Here is a 14,664-nt window from a genome sequence, read left to right on the forward strand (position 1 = left end):
CAAACCAACAGCAAATCTTGAAATCTCATCTTTATAATTTGTCTCAAGAATATTTGACAAAATTGGGCTTGAACCATTGTCATCATTAAACCAAACCTTATTTCATTACTTTAGAGGACAAAGTCTGGTTGGACCACTTCAAAAAGCAATGACTGCCACTAACCACCATTTTTTTTTTTTTTTTTGGTGACATTGTAGCCCATTCGTGTCTTTTAGTCTGCTAAGACGCACCACAAAGTTCCAGGATTGACTTCAGGTTGCGCTATTATTGTTGTATTATTTTCACATTTCCATCAAGTTGTCCGTGTCCATTAGTCCTTTTTTGTGAGAATATCTGCTTGACTTGGATGTTGAGGTTCATGATTAGTAAACTTTATATCCCACATGGCAACTGAAATCACTTCTGATTGTGTTCAATTAGTTTAATTGGCTTACCGATTCAATTTGGTGACTGATTGATTAACAGAGGGAGCAATTACAGTGTCAATTACAGTGTCAATTACAACCATAACAGCTCATACAGGTTATTAAATTTGAAGCTGCTAATAACACCACCAAAATACCAGCTATGTGAAAGGCACCCCCAAATCACAGTACGCATCCTGTAATTGTGCATCACCTTTGCCTGCACTGTGGTAGAGAAGCAGGTCGGGTGAGTGTCACACAGCTTCAGGATCCTGGAAGTCCGGGTTTAAACCATGGCTTATGCTGGCTGTCGGTGAGAAGTCTGCCAACAGGGTTTCTGGCAAACTGTATTAGTGCACCTGTGGCACAGCATTCTACCACCAGCCCATCACTGCTAAGCTCTTAAGCTCTCAAGTTCCAACCTTAGCTGTGCAAGTGCCCTGTGATTCTGGGGAAATCGGACCCACCGCAACCCTGACTAAGATGAAGTAGTAAAACATGAAAATAAAAAATCATTTAGTAGTTTAAATTTAGTAGATGCTTTTATCCAAAGTGACTTACTGTTGTGACAGTGTACAGTCTAAGCAATTGAGGGTTAAGGGTGTTGCTTAAGGGCCTAACAGTGGCAACCTGGCAGTGGTGGGGCTTGAATCGGCCACCTTCTGATTACTTGTCCAGTACATTGACCACTGAGATACAATATAATGTATAATATAAAGTATTAACTAAATCAGCTACTGAAGGCCAATAATTTCCCTCTGGATAAATAAAGTATTTATCTATCTATCTTTCTGTCTGTCTGTATATGTCTGTCTATCTGTTTATCTCTGTGTATGTCTATCTGTCTGTCTGTCTCTCGATCTCTCTCTCTCTCTCTCTCGATCTCTCTCTCTCTCTCTCTCTCTCTCTCATATATATATATATATATATATATAATGTTATCTATATATCTATATCTATATATCTATCGATCTATCTATCGATCTATATATATATATATACAGTATATGTATATATATATGTATATATACACACACACACACACACACACACACACACACACACACACACACACACACACACACACACACACACACACACACACACACACACACACACATATATATATATATATATATATATATATATATATATATATATATATATATATATATACATATATACAGGGGTTGGACAATGAAACTGAAACACCTGTCATTTTAGTGTGGGAGGTTTCATGGCTAAATTGGACCAGTCTGGTGGCCAATCTTCATTAATTGCACATTGCACCAGTAAGAGCAGAGTGTGAAGGTTCAATTAGCAGGGTAAGAGCACAGTTTTGCTCAAAATATTGCAACGCACACAACATTATGGGTGACATACCAGAGTTCAAAAGAGGACAAATTGTTGGTGCACGTCTTGCTGGCGCATCTGTGACCAAGACAGCAAGTCTTTGTGATGTATCAAGGGTATTATCCATTATCCAGGGTAATGTCAGCATACCACCAAGAAGGACAAACCACATCCAACAGGATTAACTGTGGACGCAAGAGGAAGCTGTCTGAAAGGGATGTTCGGGTGCTAACCCGGATTGTATCCAAAAAACATAAAACCACGGCTGCCCAAATCACGGCAGAATTAAATGTGCACCTCAACTCTCCTGTTTCCACCAGAACTGTCCGTCGGGAGCTCCACAGGGTCGATATACACGGCCGGGCTGCTATAGCCAAACCTTTGGTCACTCGTGCCAATGCCAAACGTCGGTTTCAATGGTGCAAGGAGCGCAAATCTTGGGCTGTGGACAATGTGAAACATGTATTGTTCTCTGATGAGTCCACCTTTACTGTTTTCCCCACATCCGGGAGAGTTACGGTGTGGAGAAGCCCCAAAGAAGCGTACCACCCAGACTGTTGCATGCCCAGAGTGAAGCATGGGGGTGGATCAGTGATGGTTTGGGCTGCCATATCATGGCATTCCCTTGGCCCAATACTTGTGCTAGATGGGCGCGTCACTGCCAAGGACTACCGAACCATTCTGGAGGACCATGTGCATCCAATGGCGGTGCCGTGTATCAGTATGACAATGCACCAATACACACAGCAAGACTGGTGAAAGATTGGTTTGATGAACATGAAAGTGAAGTTGAACATCTCCCATGGCCTGCACAGTCACCAGATCTAAATATTATTGAGCCACTTTGGGGTGTTTTGGAGAAGCGAGTCAGGAAACGTTTTCCTCCACCAGCATCACGTATATATACATATATGTACATATAGTATATATATATATATATATATATGTCTGTATATACACACACACACACACACATATGTATATATATATATATATACTGTATATATATATCAGCATGTTTAGGGCTAGGTAACGGACAGATCTGTGGGTAGCACTGTCACTTCTCAACAAGAAGGTCCTGGGTTTGAATCCCAGGTGGAGCGATCTGGGTCCTTTCTGTGTGGAGTTTGCATGTTGTTCTCATGTCTGTGTGGGTTTTCTCTGGGAAGTTCGGTCTTCTCCTACAGTCCAAAGACATGCAGTCAGGTTAAACTGGAGATATATGAGTATATATGAGTGTGTTTGCCCTGTGTGTCCAGGGTGTTAACTACTTTTCGTCCAGTGAACTGCACCCACCGTAACCCTGACCAGAATAAAGCGGTGGTAAAACAGACAATGAATGAAGAAATAATCTTTTTAATGAATAGCGTTAACCAAACAGTGACTTTTTTGGCAGTTAGCAGTTAATCGATTATTCTTGATTATTACCGTGTCCGTTCGTTTCTGCTCCTCTGGTCTGTAGTAAAACTTCTGTGTTGGTGTGCACTGACTCGGCGAGGGTTTTCCGTTTCTGTTTCCTCTGTTTCGTGAGGAGAATGTAAATAACAGGAGGAATTGCAGTGGACCTAAACTGCTGTCACACCGTATTTCCTCCGCTCTTAAATCTCCGCCACTCCTGCTTCGTTTCCCCACATCACAGCACCAGTCAGCTCGGTTATTAACACCCATGTCCACCAGTAAATACTTCAGGACTGTTGATTTAAAGCACTGCCTGTATGCTATATGTACGGTGTTGATACGTGTTAGCGAGTGCTATGTTTTATACATGGAGTTGTTTGGGCTCTAGGTTCCGAGGGAAGAACTTTTCATTGTCATAACATTTGACAGAAACGCGCTAAGCCGCCTCCGGGCCTCGTGTGAATTTAAACAGCTGCTCGCTCGCTTCCTCTTTGTAATTTTTTTTGCCTCTTGTGTTTCTTTGCAGCCCTCTAAACCTTTGTGTTAGTTAATAAATCAGCCTCTCGCTAGTGCTAACAGCACACGCTAGCTTCAGACATCCTGTTCAGAACTGTACAAACATCCTCGAACTTCCTGCTCATATTGGTTCAGGTTGTTTACTGTACTGTAATTAAATTACCCTAGCATTCGTGCCTTATATCTTAGCATGTGTAATCGAATGAGTTGGGCGTCTGTGTTTTTTGGGCCCAGCCATCCTGACCATGATTACGCAATGAGTAAAAATACATTAATAAATTAATTAATTACAGCTGTCATATTATCCTTCATCCTGACAAGATGTGTACAAAACCCCTGATATTTTTAAAAATGGTGACTTACTTTTTGATTATTGCACCATGATCATGCAGCTGGTGAATCGGGTGCTTCACAGCAACGATGTTTTTGAGTTGAGCTCTAGAACGTCTTCAGGTATGTGGGTTCGAGCGGCTGAGTGTCAGTGAGCAAGTAAGCGAATAACTGCGAGTGAATGAATGAGTGTGAGTGAGCGAATTTGAGTGAGTAAGCGAGTGAGCAAGTGAGTGAATAAGTGTGAGTTAATGAGTGAGTGAATGAGTGTAAGTAAGCGAGTGAAAAAGTGTGAGTTAATGAGTGAGTGAACAAGTGAGTGAATAAGTATGAGTATGAGTAAGCGAGTGAGCAGGTGAGGGAATAAGTGTAAGTAAATGAGTGTGAGTGAACAAATGAGTGAATAAGTGTGAGTAAGTGAGTGAACAAGTGTGAGTCAATGAGTGTGACGGAACAAGCGAGTGAATAAGTGAGTTAATAAGTGTGAGTGAACAAGTGAGTGAAAGTGTGAGTTAATGAGTGAGTGAACGAATGAGTATGAGTAAGCGAATGAGCAAGTGAGTGAATGAGTGTAAGTGAGCTAATGAGTGTGTGTAAGTGTGAGCAAGTGAGTGAATGAGTGTGAGTGAGTGATTGAAGGAATGAGTGAGTGAATGAGTGTAAGTGAGCTAATGAGTGTGTAAGTGTGAGCAAATGAGTGAGTGATTGAAGGAATAAGTGAATGAGTGTGAGTGAGTGATTGAAGGAATGAGTGAGTGAATGAGTGTAAGTGAGCTAATGAGTGTGTGTAAGTGTGAGCAAGTGAGTGAATGAGTGTGAGTGAGTGATTGAAGGAATGAGTGAGTGAATGAGTGTCAGTGAGCTAATGAGTGTGTAAGTGTGAGCAAATGAGTGTGAGTGATTGAAGGAATAAGTGAATGTGTGAGTGAGTGATTGAAGGAATGAGTGAGTGAATGAGTGTCAGTGAGCTAATGAGTTTGTGTAAGTGTGAGCAAGTGAGAGAATAAATGATCGAACAAATAAATGAATGAGTGAATGAGCGTGAGTGAATGAGTGCATGAATTGAATAAACAAGTGAATGAGTGTGACTGAGCAAGTGAGTAAATGAGTTTGAGTGAGTCAGTGAATTTAAGTGAGTAAATGAATGTGTGAGTATGTTTAAGTGAATGTGTAAGCAAATGTGAGTGAATTAGCGAATAGGTGTGAGTGAATGAATGTCAGTTTGAGAATGAGTGAGTGAGTGATACTGAGCGAGTAGGTGAGCGAGTGAGTGAGTGAATGAATGAGTGTGAGTGAGTTTGTGAGGTCAATGCCATCCCATCAGTTACAGATCATTTAGTAACAGTGGGATTAAGACTCAGTGTTCAGATAAGGATCAGATGATTGATATTGATGATTGTGTGGCCTGGTGCTGCCTGGCCCACCGTGACCCTGACCACACTGAAGCAGTTAGTCAAAAGAAATAAGTAAACAGTTTGACTGTGATATTAAAATTGTATAAATATACATCGTCCGGCTTGAGAGAAGCTCTGTTCCTCTGGAGACGTACAGGGCGGTGGACTCTTTCTGGTGAGCATTCAGGGGCAGGAGAAAGTTTGTCTGTATTGTTAGAAAAGGCCAGCCACTCCACCCAGTCCCCGTCTCTGTCTCCTAACATACGATAAGCCTTCATTATCCTCTCAACCTTTCTCTACAGAATAGAAGGGAAAGGAGAGAAATGTCGGCCCCCCACAAGTGGGTCAGCCCTTACCTCCTGGTTTGCTCTGTGTGCGCGCGCACACTCAGTGTGTATTGAAAAGGCCTACAGTACTGAAAAATCAGTATAAAGTGTGTGTGTGTGTAGACTGATGCCCGTTCAGCAGTCACGCACCAGGAGCTCCGCCGTCGCTGTAGCGTTATCGTCCTGCGGGTGAGAGTGTATATAGATGTAAACACAATGGCCCAACTGACTCTATCTGCAAGTGCTCAGTGAATCGTGAGCTGTGCTTCAATAGAGCAGCTACAGACAGACATCATCATCATACAACCAGCTCAGAACTCTGACATCTTCAAGAAAGTGTGTTTTAGGGAAGGGCTACAGGGGTGTGTTGAATCTGCCTTTACAAAGCGATTAAATTCAGGAATGATTCTAGCTTGTTGGTTCAACCCTGATTGCTTACCACACACACACACACACACACACATATATATACATACATGGTCAGAACACAGATCAACTAATTAATTAATACATAATTATCAGGTTGCCAGTCTTTTGATCGAATTTGAAATACTTCAAATTCATGACGTTTTTTTTAATGTGTTTGTTTATTTATTTGTGTATTTATTTATTTATTTGTGTGTTCATTTATTAGTTTTTTTATTTATTCATTCATTTGTGTGTTTTGTATTTATTTTTGTATATTTATCTATTTATTTTTAATTAATTAAATTTTTTGTTTTTTATGTATTCCTGTTTTTTGTTTATTTCTTTGTGTTAATTTATTTCTTTGTGTATTTTCTCATGTATTTGTTTGTGTATTTATTTATTCATTTATTTGTATATTTTATTTAATTTGGTTATTTATTTATTTGTGTATTTATTCATTTATTTGTATATTTTATTTATTTCATTTATATGTGTTTATTCATTTTGTATATTTTATTTGTCTGTGTAATTATTTTTGTGTATTTATTTATTTATTCATTTATTTGTGTATTTATTCGTTTGTGTATTTTTATTTTTTTTTTATTTATTTATTCATATTTGTGGGTTTATTTCCCCCCCCCTTGGCCAGAGACCACTGTTCCATGTACTTTTATCAAGTGTAGTCAAACTAACCCTTATATTTATAGGCACAGAGAAGTCATTAGCTGTGGTCGGCTGGTAACTCTAATAACTCCTCGCAAAGTTATGAAACAACCAAATTTTTAAAAAGTATGTAGACACGTGTACTAATGACTGTTTGGTAGCATCACCCATTGCTAACAGATGTGTAAAATTAGTTATATAAAGTAAATTACAGTACACCCTTTCAACAGTTTCAACAGGAAGACCCTTTCCTGTTCCTGTGCCCTTGTGCACAAAGCCTTCATTTAGAGAGACCCGGTTGGCTGGTATGATGTGGACTAACTCTTATGGTCTGCACAGATCCCTGACTTTGACCATGTATCACACCACTGGAAACATCAGTAGCTGACCTGACAAATATGATTTTGACTGAATGGGCCCAGGTTCCCACAGACACAGTCCTTGGGGAGAGCTTTCACTGTGAAGTAAAGGCTATATTTGCTGCAGAGAAGGAAACAACTTGATGTTAATAATTATAATTATGATTTGTGATGGCTAGCAAGCTTTTGATCAGGCGTCCACATACTTTTGACCATAAGAAACTTATAACTTAAACTGTTGTTTGTTGTTTCTTTTTTTGGAATTTTATGATTGTCACTGCTTCGTTAACACCTCATCACTTCTTTGGAAATTTGATTGCTGACTCATTTTCTTTGTCTAGTTTTTCAGCTGTCAAACGGCAAAAAATGCTCGTTCTCATGTGCACGTTTAGAAAGTAAATGTAAGGGGTTCAATATTCCAGACTGAAAATCACACCCAGCAGGTTCTCATATTGTTCTAATATTATTTTGGGAGGCTGTGTAGACGTTACACATGAGGCTAGCTGTGCCGCTCGGCTCCCGGTGTGCTAGCTGTTCGACTGCTTCACTAATTCAAACAAACAGAGGCATTAGGCAACGGCCATTCGGGTTTATTTGTGTGTGTGTTTACATCTGTTGTCCTCAAGCCACCAGCCTCACGCTGGCTCACACCCTCGCTCTGCCACATACACCTCCGCGCGTTACCTAGCGACGGTAACTGGGGCGAGAGACACGGAGGACCTTTGGCTCAGGTCTCCTCTGAGGCTGTGGTTCCTATTTCACTTTTACTTTGGTTACAGGAGACAGAGCTGTCTTGTATGACATTGTGGGTTAGAGGTGAAGTTTGGGGATTTCAGATGACACATTTTTCTGTCCTACCTCTGCTGCAGGGGTTCTCCAACTTTTCTGGCTGCAGTACCTGCTTGCCATTTTCTGACCCAAATGCGTCTTTACTGGACTAAATTTATAATTAATAAAAAAAGCTAAATTAGAACTTTTTATGCAGTATTTAATCTATTATTATTATTGCAACTGATATTATTATTACTATCATTAGTAGTAGTATTGCTATTATTATTATTGCTGCTAATATTATTAATATTAATAATAATAATAATAATAATAATAATAATAATAATGCTGTTTTTTATAACTATTTTTATTTGTATTTTATTTATTTATTATTATTGTTAATAATATTAAAATTAATAATAATACTGTTGCTTTTATAACTTTTTTATTTGTATTGTATTTTTGTATTTATTGCTTTCATTAGTCGTATTATTATTATTATTATTATTGGTATTTTATTTATTGCTATTATTATTCATTATTATTATTGGTATTTTTTATTTACTGCTATTATTATTCATTATTATTATTATTATTATTGGTATTTTTTATTTATTGCTATTATTATTCATTATTATTATTATTATTATTATTGGTATTTGTTTTATTTATTGCTATTATTATTATTAATATTATTGGTATTTATTTATTGCTATTATTATTATTGGTATTTTTTATTTATTGCTATTATTGTTATTATTATTATTATTATTGGTATTTTTTATTTATTGCTATTATTATTATTGGTATTTTTTATTTACTGCTATTATTATTCTTTATTATTATTATTATTATTATTATTATTACTGATATTTATTTATTTATTTATTTTTACAAATCAATTCATTTTGGTCAGGGTTGACTGCTCAGCTTTGAGTTCTTCCAGCTACACATGAGAACATGCCAAACCTCTCAAAGAGAGTAAGTTTTTAATCCAGGTCCCTAGGAGCAGTATTATTTTGCAGCATTCACTCCACCACTTGCGTCACCATGTATTTTTATTTCTGAATACAGTGTGGATGTAAACAAGATGGCTGTGTGTGATCATTCATTCATTCATCTACATCAATCTTCAATTTTAAAACCTTGAGCATTAAAATGGAACACGTCCTCCCCTTGTGGCTATATCTTTACTTCTGTAGGAAGGTTTTCCACAAGATCTTGAAGTGTTTACTTGAAGTATTTGTATCTGTTTAGTCAAGCACTGATGTTAAGAGAAGGCCTGGCTCACAATCGACATTCTAGTTCATTCCACATGTGTTCAGTAATCTGCTGTGCAGGCTGTTTAGGCCTGCTGCACAAAACTTGTTTGCCACAACATTGGAAACATTTCATTCAACAATACGTAATAGCATTTACCTGTTAGCAGCGGGTGTAGCTGAAACACCTAAACCCACGTACTTTTGTCCATAAAGTGCATGTCTTATGTGGTAGATTTGGTGTTCAGATGTATCTTTGGTGCATTTTGTATGACACTTGACCTCGTATTTTTGTTCCTTTCTCTTGCAGGTAGAGGACGCTATGCTCATGTTCGACAAGACCACTAACAGACACAGAGGTAAGAGCTAATTTACTGCTCGTACAACCTACACGGCGTTTGTCCTCTCCCCCGTTATATACGGTCCTCACGTGTCTCAGAGGCCGCTGTTGTTAGTGTTTCTGTCCTCGTGCCTTTATCAGAGCTGTCTTTGAAGCGTCGAGGCTCGTTGACCGATTGCCGAATCAGAAGTGAAGCGTGATAGAATAGCGATCGATGTAGATGGGGGTAGGGGTGCAGCACGACCCTCCTCCGTGTCAAGGATTTGTTGTGTGTGCGTGTGGAGGTTTTAATGATGTGGTTACTGTGTGTGTGTTAGATAAGGGTAGTGACAATGCTGTGGGGAAACGTTCTCTTTATCTACCTATCTCTTATCTTCTTTTTATCTGAGATTAAAAAGAAGCTTCTGTCTAATGCTGATGACTTTGCAAAGACATGACGCTCTTGTTTCACTAGCATTTAATGCTAGAAACGCTCAGAGTGAGTTTTTTTATTATAGTGGCTTTTTATGTTGTTTCCCTAAGCGAGGAGGGCTGCAGGCTAGGACACACTTCCTAAAACTCTTCTTTACGCCGACCAGCGGCAGATTCTCGAGAGCCTGTCCACATGACCATGCTGATCTCTCTTTATTCTTCCACCACTCAGTCATCAATTAAAGTGTTTCCCCCCCCAACTTTATTAAACTACAAATACACAGACTAGGCATAACATTATGACCACTGACAGGTGAAGTGAATAACACTGATTATCTCTTCATCATGGCACCTGTTAGTGGGTGGGGTATATTAGGCAGTAAATTAACATTTTATCCTCAAAGCTGATGTGTTAGAAGCAGGAAAAATGGGCCAAACTGTGATGGCTAGACGACTGGGTCAGAGCATCTCCAGAACCACAGCTCTTGTGGGGTGTTCTGGGTCTGCAGTGGTCAGCATCTATCAAAAGTGGTCCAAAGAAGGAACAGTGGTAAACCGGCGACAGGATCATGGGCGGCCAAGGCTCGTTGATGCACGTGGGGAGCGAAGCCTGGCCCGCGTGGTCCGGACCAACAGACGAGCTACTGTAGCTCAGATTGCTGAAGAAATTAATGCTGGTTCTGATAGAAAGGTGTCAGAATACAAAGTGCATCGTAGTTTGTTGCATATGGGGCAGCAAAATGGGGACCAATAGAATATTAGAAAGGTGGTCATAATGTTATCCCTGATCAGTGTATATTACATAAAATTACATTATATCACAGCTAAAATAAAATTCAAACTTGCTCGAGGTAATAAAAACAAATAGCTAAATCAGGAATTTATTAATATTTCAATTTGTTAAGTGAGGAGAATTTGTAATCAGTGTTAATGTTATTTTTGCCTTCACATTTTTCTTCACAGTTTTACTGTGTTAATAAGGGATGTAAAGGATGCCTTAAAAATGTCAAAATTTGGTCTATTGTTTATGAATTTAAACAATGAATGGGATTTTTGGATAATATTAAGAGAAGATTGATGACAAAAATATCATCTGAATTTAATATCACTTTTAAATATCCCAAAGACAATAAATTCCATTTTTAATTTGAAATTAGGGTTTGTTTGTTTTTTTATAAATAGGAAATTAGGTCAATCCAAAAGACAAAATGTGCTGTCCCAAAATAAATGAATTAGGGATTCTTCATATTTGTAAAAATACTCCTTGGTAAAAGCCATGTTGTTTACCAATCTATATCACAATAAAATTATTCCAAAAAAATACTGCAGCTGGTTTAGATATAATACAGGGTGTCCCTAAAGTCTGGACACATAGGAAATATCACTGTAACTATAACTAACTATATGTTTACTAAAATACACACAGTGGAAAACACATTGAAGATGTTATTGATTAATATTCTAATGAAATAAAATGTTCAAAAATGTATTGAAAATATGCATTTTGCCTACGTGTCCAGACTTTAATATGGACACGTACTGTATATAGGCAATGCACATTCATTTCCTATAAAGAGCTGATTAGGGGTCATTGCAGGAATAGTACAGTTTTCCATTTGGATATGTTGACAGCAAAGTAAGAGGTCCAGCTGGTATGGCATCAAAGACAATAGCATACCCTCATGGGAGTAAAGGAAATCTTACATTCTGACGGAAATTGTTCATATAAAATAAATAAAAATAAAATAAAAATCCACTTTTATTTAATAGTCAACCAACAAACAGAATGTTATTGTGAATCCAGCTCTTAATGTACAGTGATTTGTGTTTACAGTCACGGTCACCAGATGGGTGACATCACATAAACTTAATGCTGAATCCCTGTGCCAGGGTATTCCTGCCCCTATGCCCAGTGTTTCTTGGTGAAGCTGGGCCCAGTGTTTTTTGTGGGAGGGTTCATTGCTGGAAGGGGGCAAATCCTTTTTTATTTTTAAGACACTGTACCACGTTTCCTCCAGTGGACCGCTGCATCACCCAAACGTTTCTATTTTGTTGGTACTCTACACCTCTGGATACAGGTCATGTCCATGTTGTACTTCACATAAAAAGGCTGCTACACACACACACACACACACACACACACACACACACACACGGTGAAAAATTGCAGCTCTCTTCTCTATTATTTTGGTGTTTAATGAAGCGTTGGTGGAATTTCTGCAGCATTTCTTCAGAACTCACAGATTCACCGTCTCTCTCTCTCTCTCTCTCTCTCTCTCTCTCTCTCTCTCTCTCTCTCTCTCTCTCACCCACTCACTCATATCCTATCCTGGTTCTGTTGCCTCTAAATGACTTGCATAGCAAACGTCCTTCATTCTGAAGCAGGTCATCTTGTGCAGGAATCTGATTGAGGCTTATCAAGCGCATCGGAGGCTCGTCCGGACGCAGGTGCATTTGTATTCAGGGTCAATTAAAGCTGTGGGTAGCGCTGGCACATCACAGCATGAAGTACCTGGGTTCGATTCTCCGGCCGAGAAGCCGGGATCTTTTCCGTGTGGAGGTTGCATGTCAGAGCTGATAAAATTGGCCTAGGTGTGAGTGTGGGGGTATACAGTATGTGTATGTCTGTGCTGTGATAGACTGGCTACCTGTCTGGGGTGTTTCCTACCTTTTGCGCAACGAATCAGACCCACCCCTAGCATCGTTGGTAAAACAAACTCTTCATGACTGTATCGATGACTCTAAAGATTACTGTTATGGCTTCTCTCTGAAAGATCAAGTTTAAGGCAAAATTGTTAAACACAAGACAGACACCAGGCTAACTACAAACAAAAGACAAGATTTTAGAGAAAGAGCAGGACAGGTAACTGAAATGGTGCTGAAACTGGAGCCAGGTTTCAGTCTGGAACATTCCACTGTAAAACATTTGGCCTGTAAACTGCAAAAATCACTTCAGATCCAGAATCAAAAATGCTGTTGGCATGGAACAATCGGGAAGATCAGAATATTGTTTTGACTAGTCCAGCTGATTTGATTTCATGGTTTTAGAGCGACTTTGGCTGATGTTGAGTAGATCTTGTCTTTGATCAGTCAGTGGATTTTGGCATGTTCTCCCATGTCTTGGTGAAATTTCTCCTCCTACTGTGGTTCCCTTCCACCTTTTGCATGCATGCATAAAGTGACTTAGCTGCACTTAATTGTCTCAATTGTCTAAGTGCGTCACCCTGTAATGGATTACTGCCCAGTCCTCATTGTTTCCCCACCTTGCCTTGCATAATAAATAAATAAATAAATTATTTTTTTATTATTATTGTTTATATTTTATTTTTATTTGTCTATTTATTTATTTTTTCATTTTCTTATTTTTTTTCTTATTTTTTAATGTTTTAATTTGAATATACTTCCTATAGACTTCCTATGCACCCTGGCGACCTCTACTGGCTACTTGACACCTCTGACACTTCCACCTTTTGCTGCAGGCTAGCCCATGCTTCCTCCAAAACGTGTAGCCGCCGGGCAGGGTAAAAATGTGACCAGCATTTGATTTGTACAGTCATAGTCTCAGCATATGTAGAGGACCGCGCTATACTCGCAGTTGTGGCCTAGTGGTTAAGTTACTGGACTAGTAATCCAAAGGTTGCTGGATCAAGCTCCACCACTGCCGGGCTGCCACTATTGGGCCCTTGAGCAAGGCCCTTAACCCTCAGTTGTTCAGACAATATACTGTCACAGTACTGTGACTGCTTTGGATAAAAGCGTCTGCTAAATGCTGTAAATGTATATGTATTCTTCCCTCATTCATGCCAGCACCAGGACCTGACAGTAGGGGTCACTGCTGCGGTCACAATGAGGCTACAACTTTCCTCGCCTTTTCTCATTCGTGACTCAGGACATAGCCAATGGTCTGTTAGGCGTCTGGCCAGACTGGTGGTACAGTCGATAGTCCAGTCTATGGAGCCACCTGAACGTAGCGGTCTAATATTTCTTTTTAATGCCTAAGCTACTGGATCTATTCCATGTTAGTCTTGTTTATAGTAGGATAGGTTTTAAAGGTTCTAGATTTAATCTTGTTTTTTATGGTTGTAGATTGTAGTTTAATTGTTTAGTGCATTAAGCCACAGTCTATTAATGTTTTTTTTTAATTTGGGAAAAAAAATGGGTCATAAAGCTTGGGTCGGGGCTTTCTGATGGAAAGTTTATCCTCCTGATGTGACGAAGATCCTGAATTTGTGAACATTATTAACTTAAGTGTTAAAATTAGTCTACTTAATAGTCTGTATTTGGTGAAATTGATGTAGCCAAGTTCAGTACAAGCAGAAATACACTATATGGCCACCTGACCAGGAGCTTGGTATTAAAAAAGAATGACACAGAACGACATCTGTGTGATCTTTTTAGCTATAACAACAGCCACTTGTATGAGAAGGCTCCTCACAAGACTTGAACCATGTCTGTGGGAATTTGTCCACATTCAGTAAAAAAAAAAGCATTTGTATGGCTGGGCACTGATGTTGGTCAAGAAAGCCTCAATTGATGTTCCAGTTCATTCCAAAGCTTTTCAGTGGGGCTGAGGGCAGGACTTTCTTTAAGTCTGTATAGACCTTGCTTATATTGCTCATGCTGAAACGGGAAAGGTCCTTCCCTAAACTGTTTAGCAATTGTTGTGGATGAAACACATTAGTTCAATAATCAGAAGGGGGTCTCCCAATTATTTGGTTAATATAGTGTACA

General features: G+C 38.9%; 1 protein-coding gene across 4 annotated transcripts in view; it reads left to right on the forward strand.

The window, feature by feature from the left end:
* Positions 1-14,664, forward strand: part of msi2a (musashi RNA-binding protein 2a) — a 375,070-nt gene that overhangs the window by 194,514 nt on the left and 165,892 nt on the right. For all 4 annotated transcript variants that reach the window (XM_063013642.1, XM_063013644.1, XM_063013643.1 and 1 more), the window contains exon 7: positions 9,493-9,541. In XM_063013642.1, the coding sequence (XP_062869712.1) occupies positions 9,493-9,541 (49 nt within the window). The remainder of the gene's footprint in view (positions 1-9,492; positions 9,542-14,664) is intronic.

This window comes from Trichomycterus rosablanca, chromosome 18 (assembly GCF_030014385.1).
Source record: "Trichomycterus rosablanca isolate fTriRos1 chromosome 18, fTriRos1.hap1, whole genome shotgun sequence".
Taxonomy (NCBI): domain Eukaryota; kingdom Metazoa; phylum Chordata; class Actinopteri; order Siluriformes; family Trichomycteridae; genus Trichomycterus; species Trichomycterus rosablanca.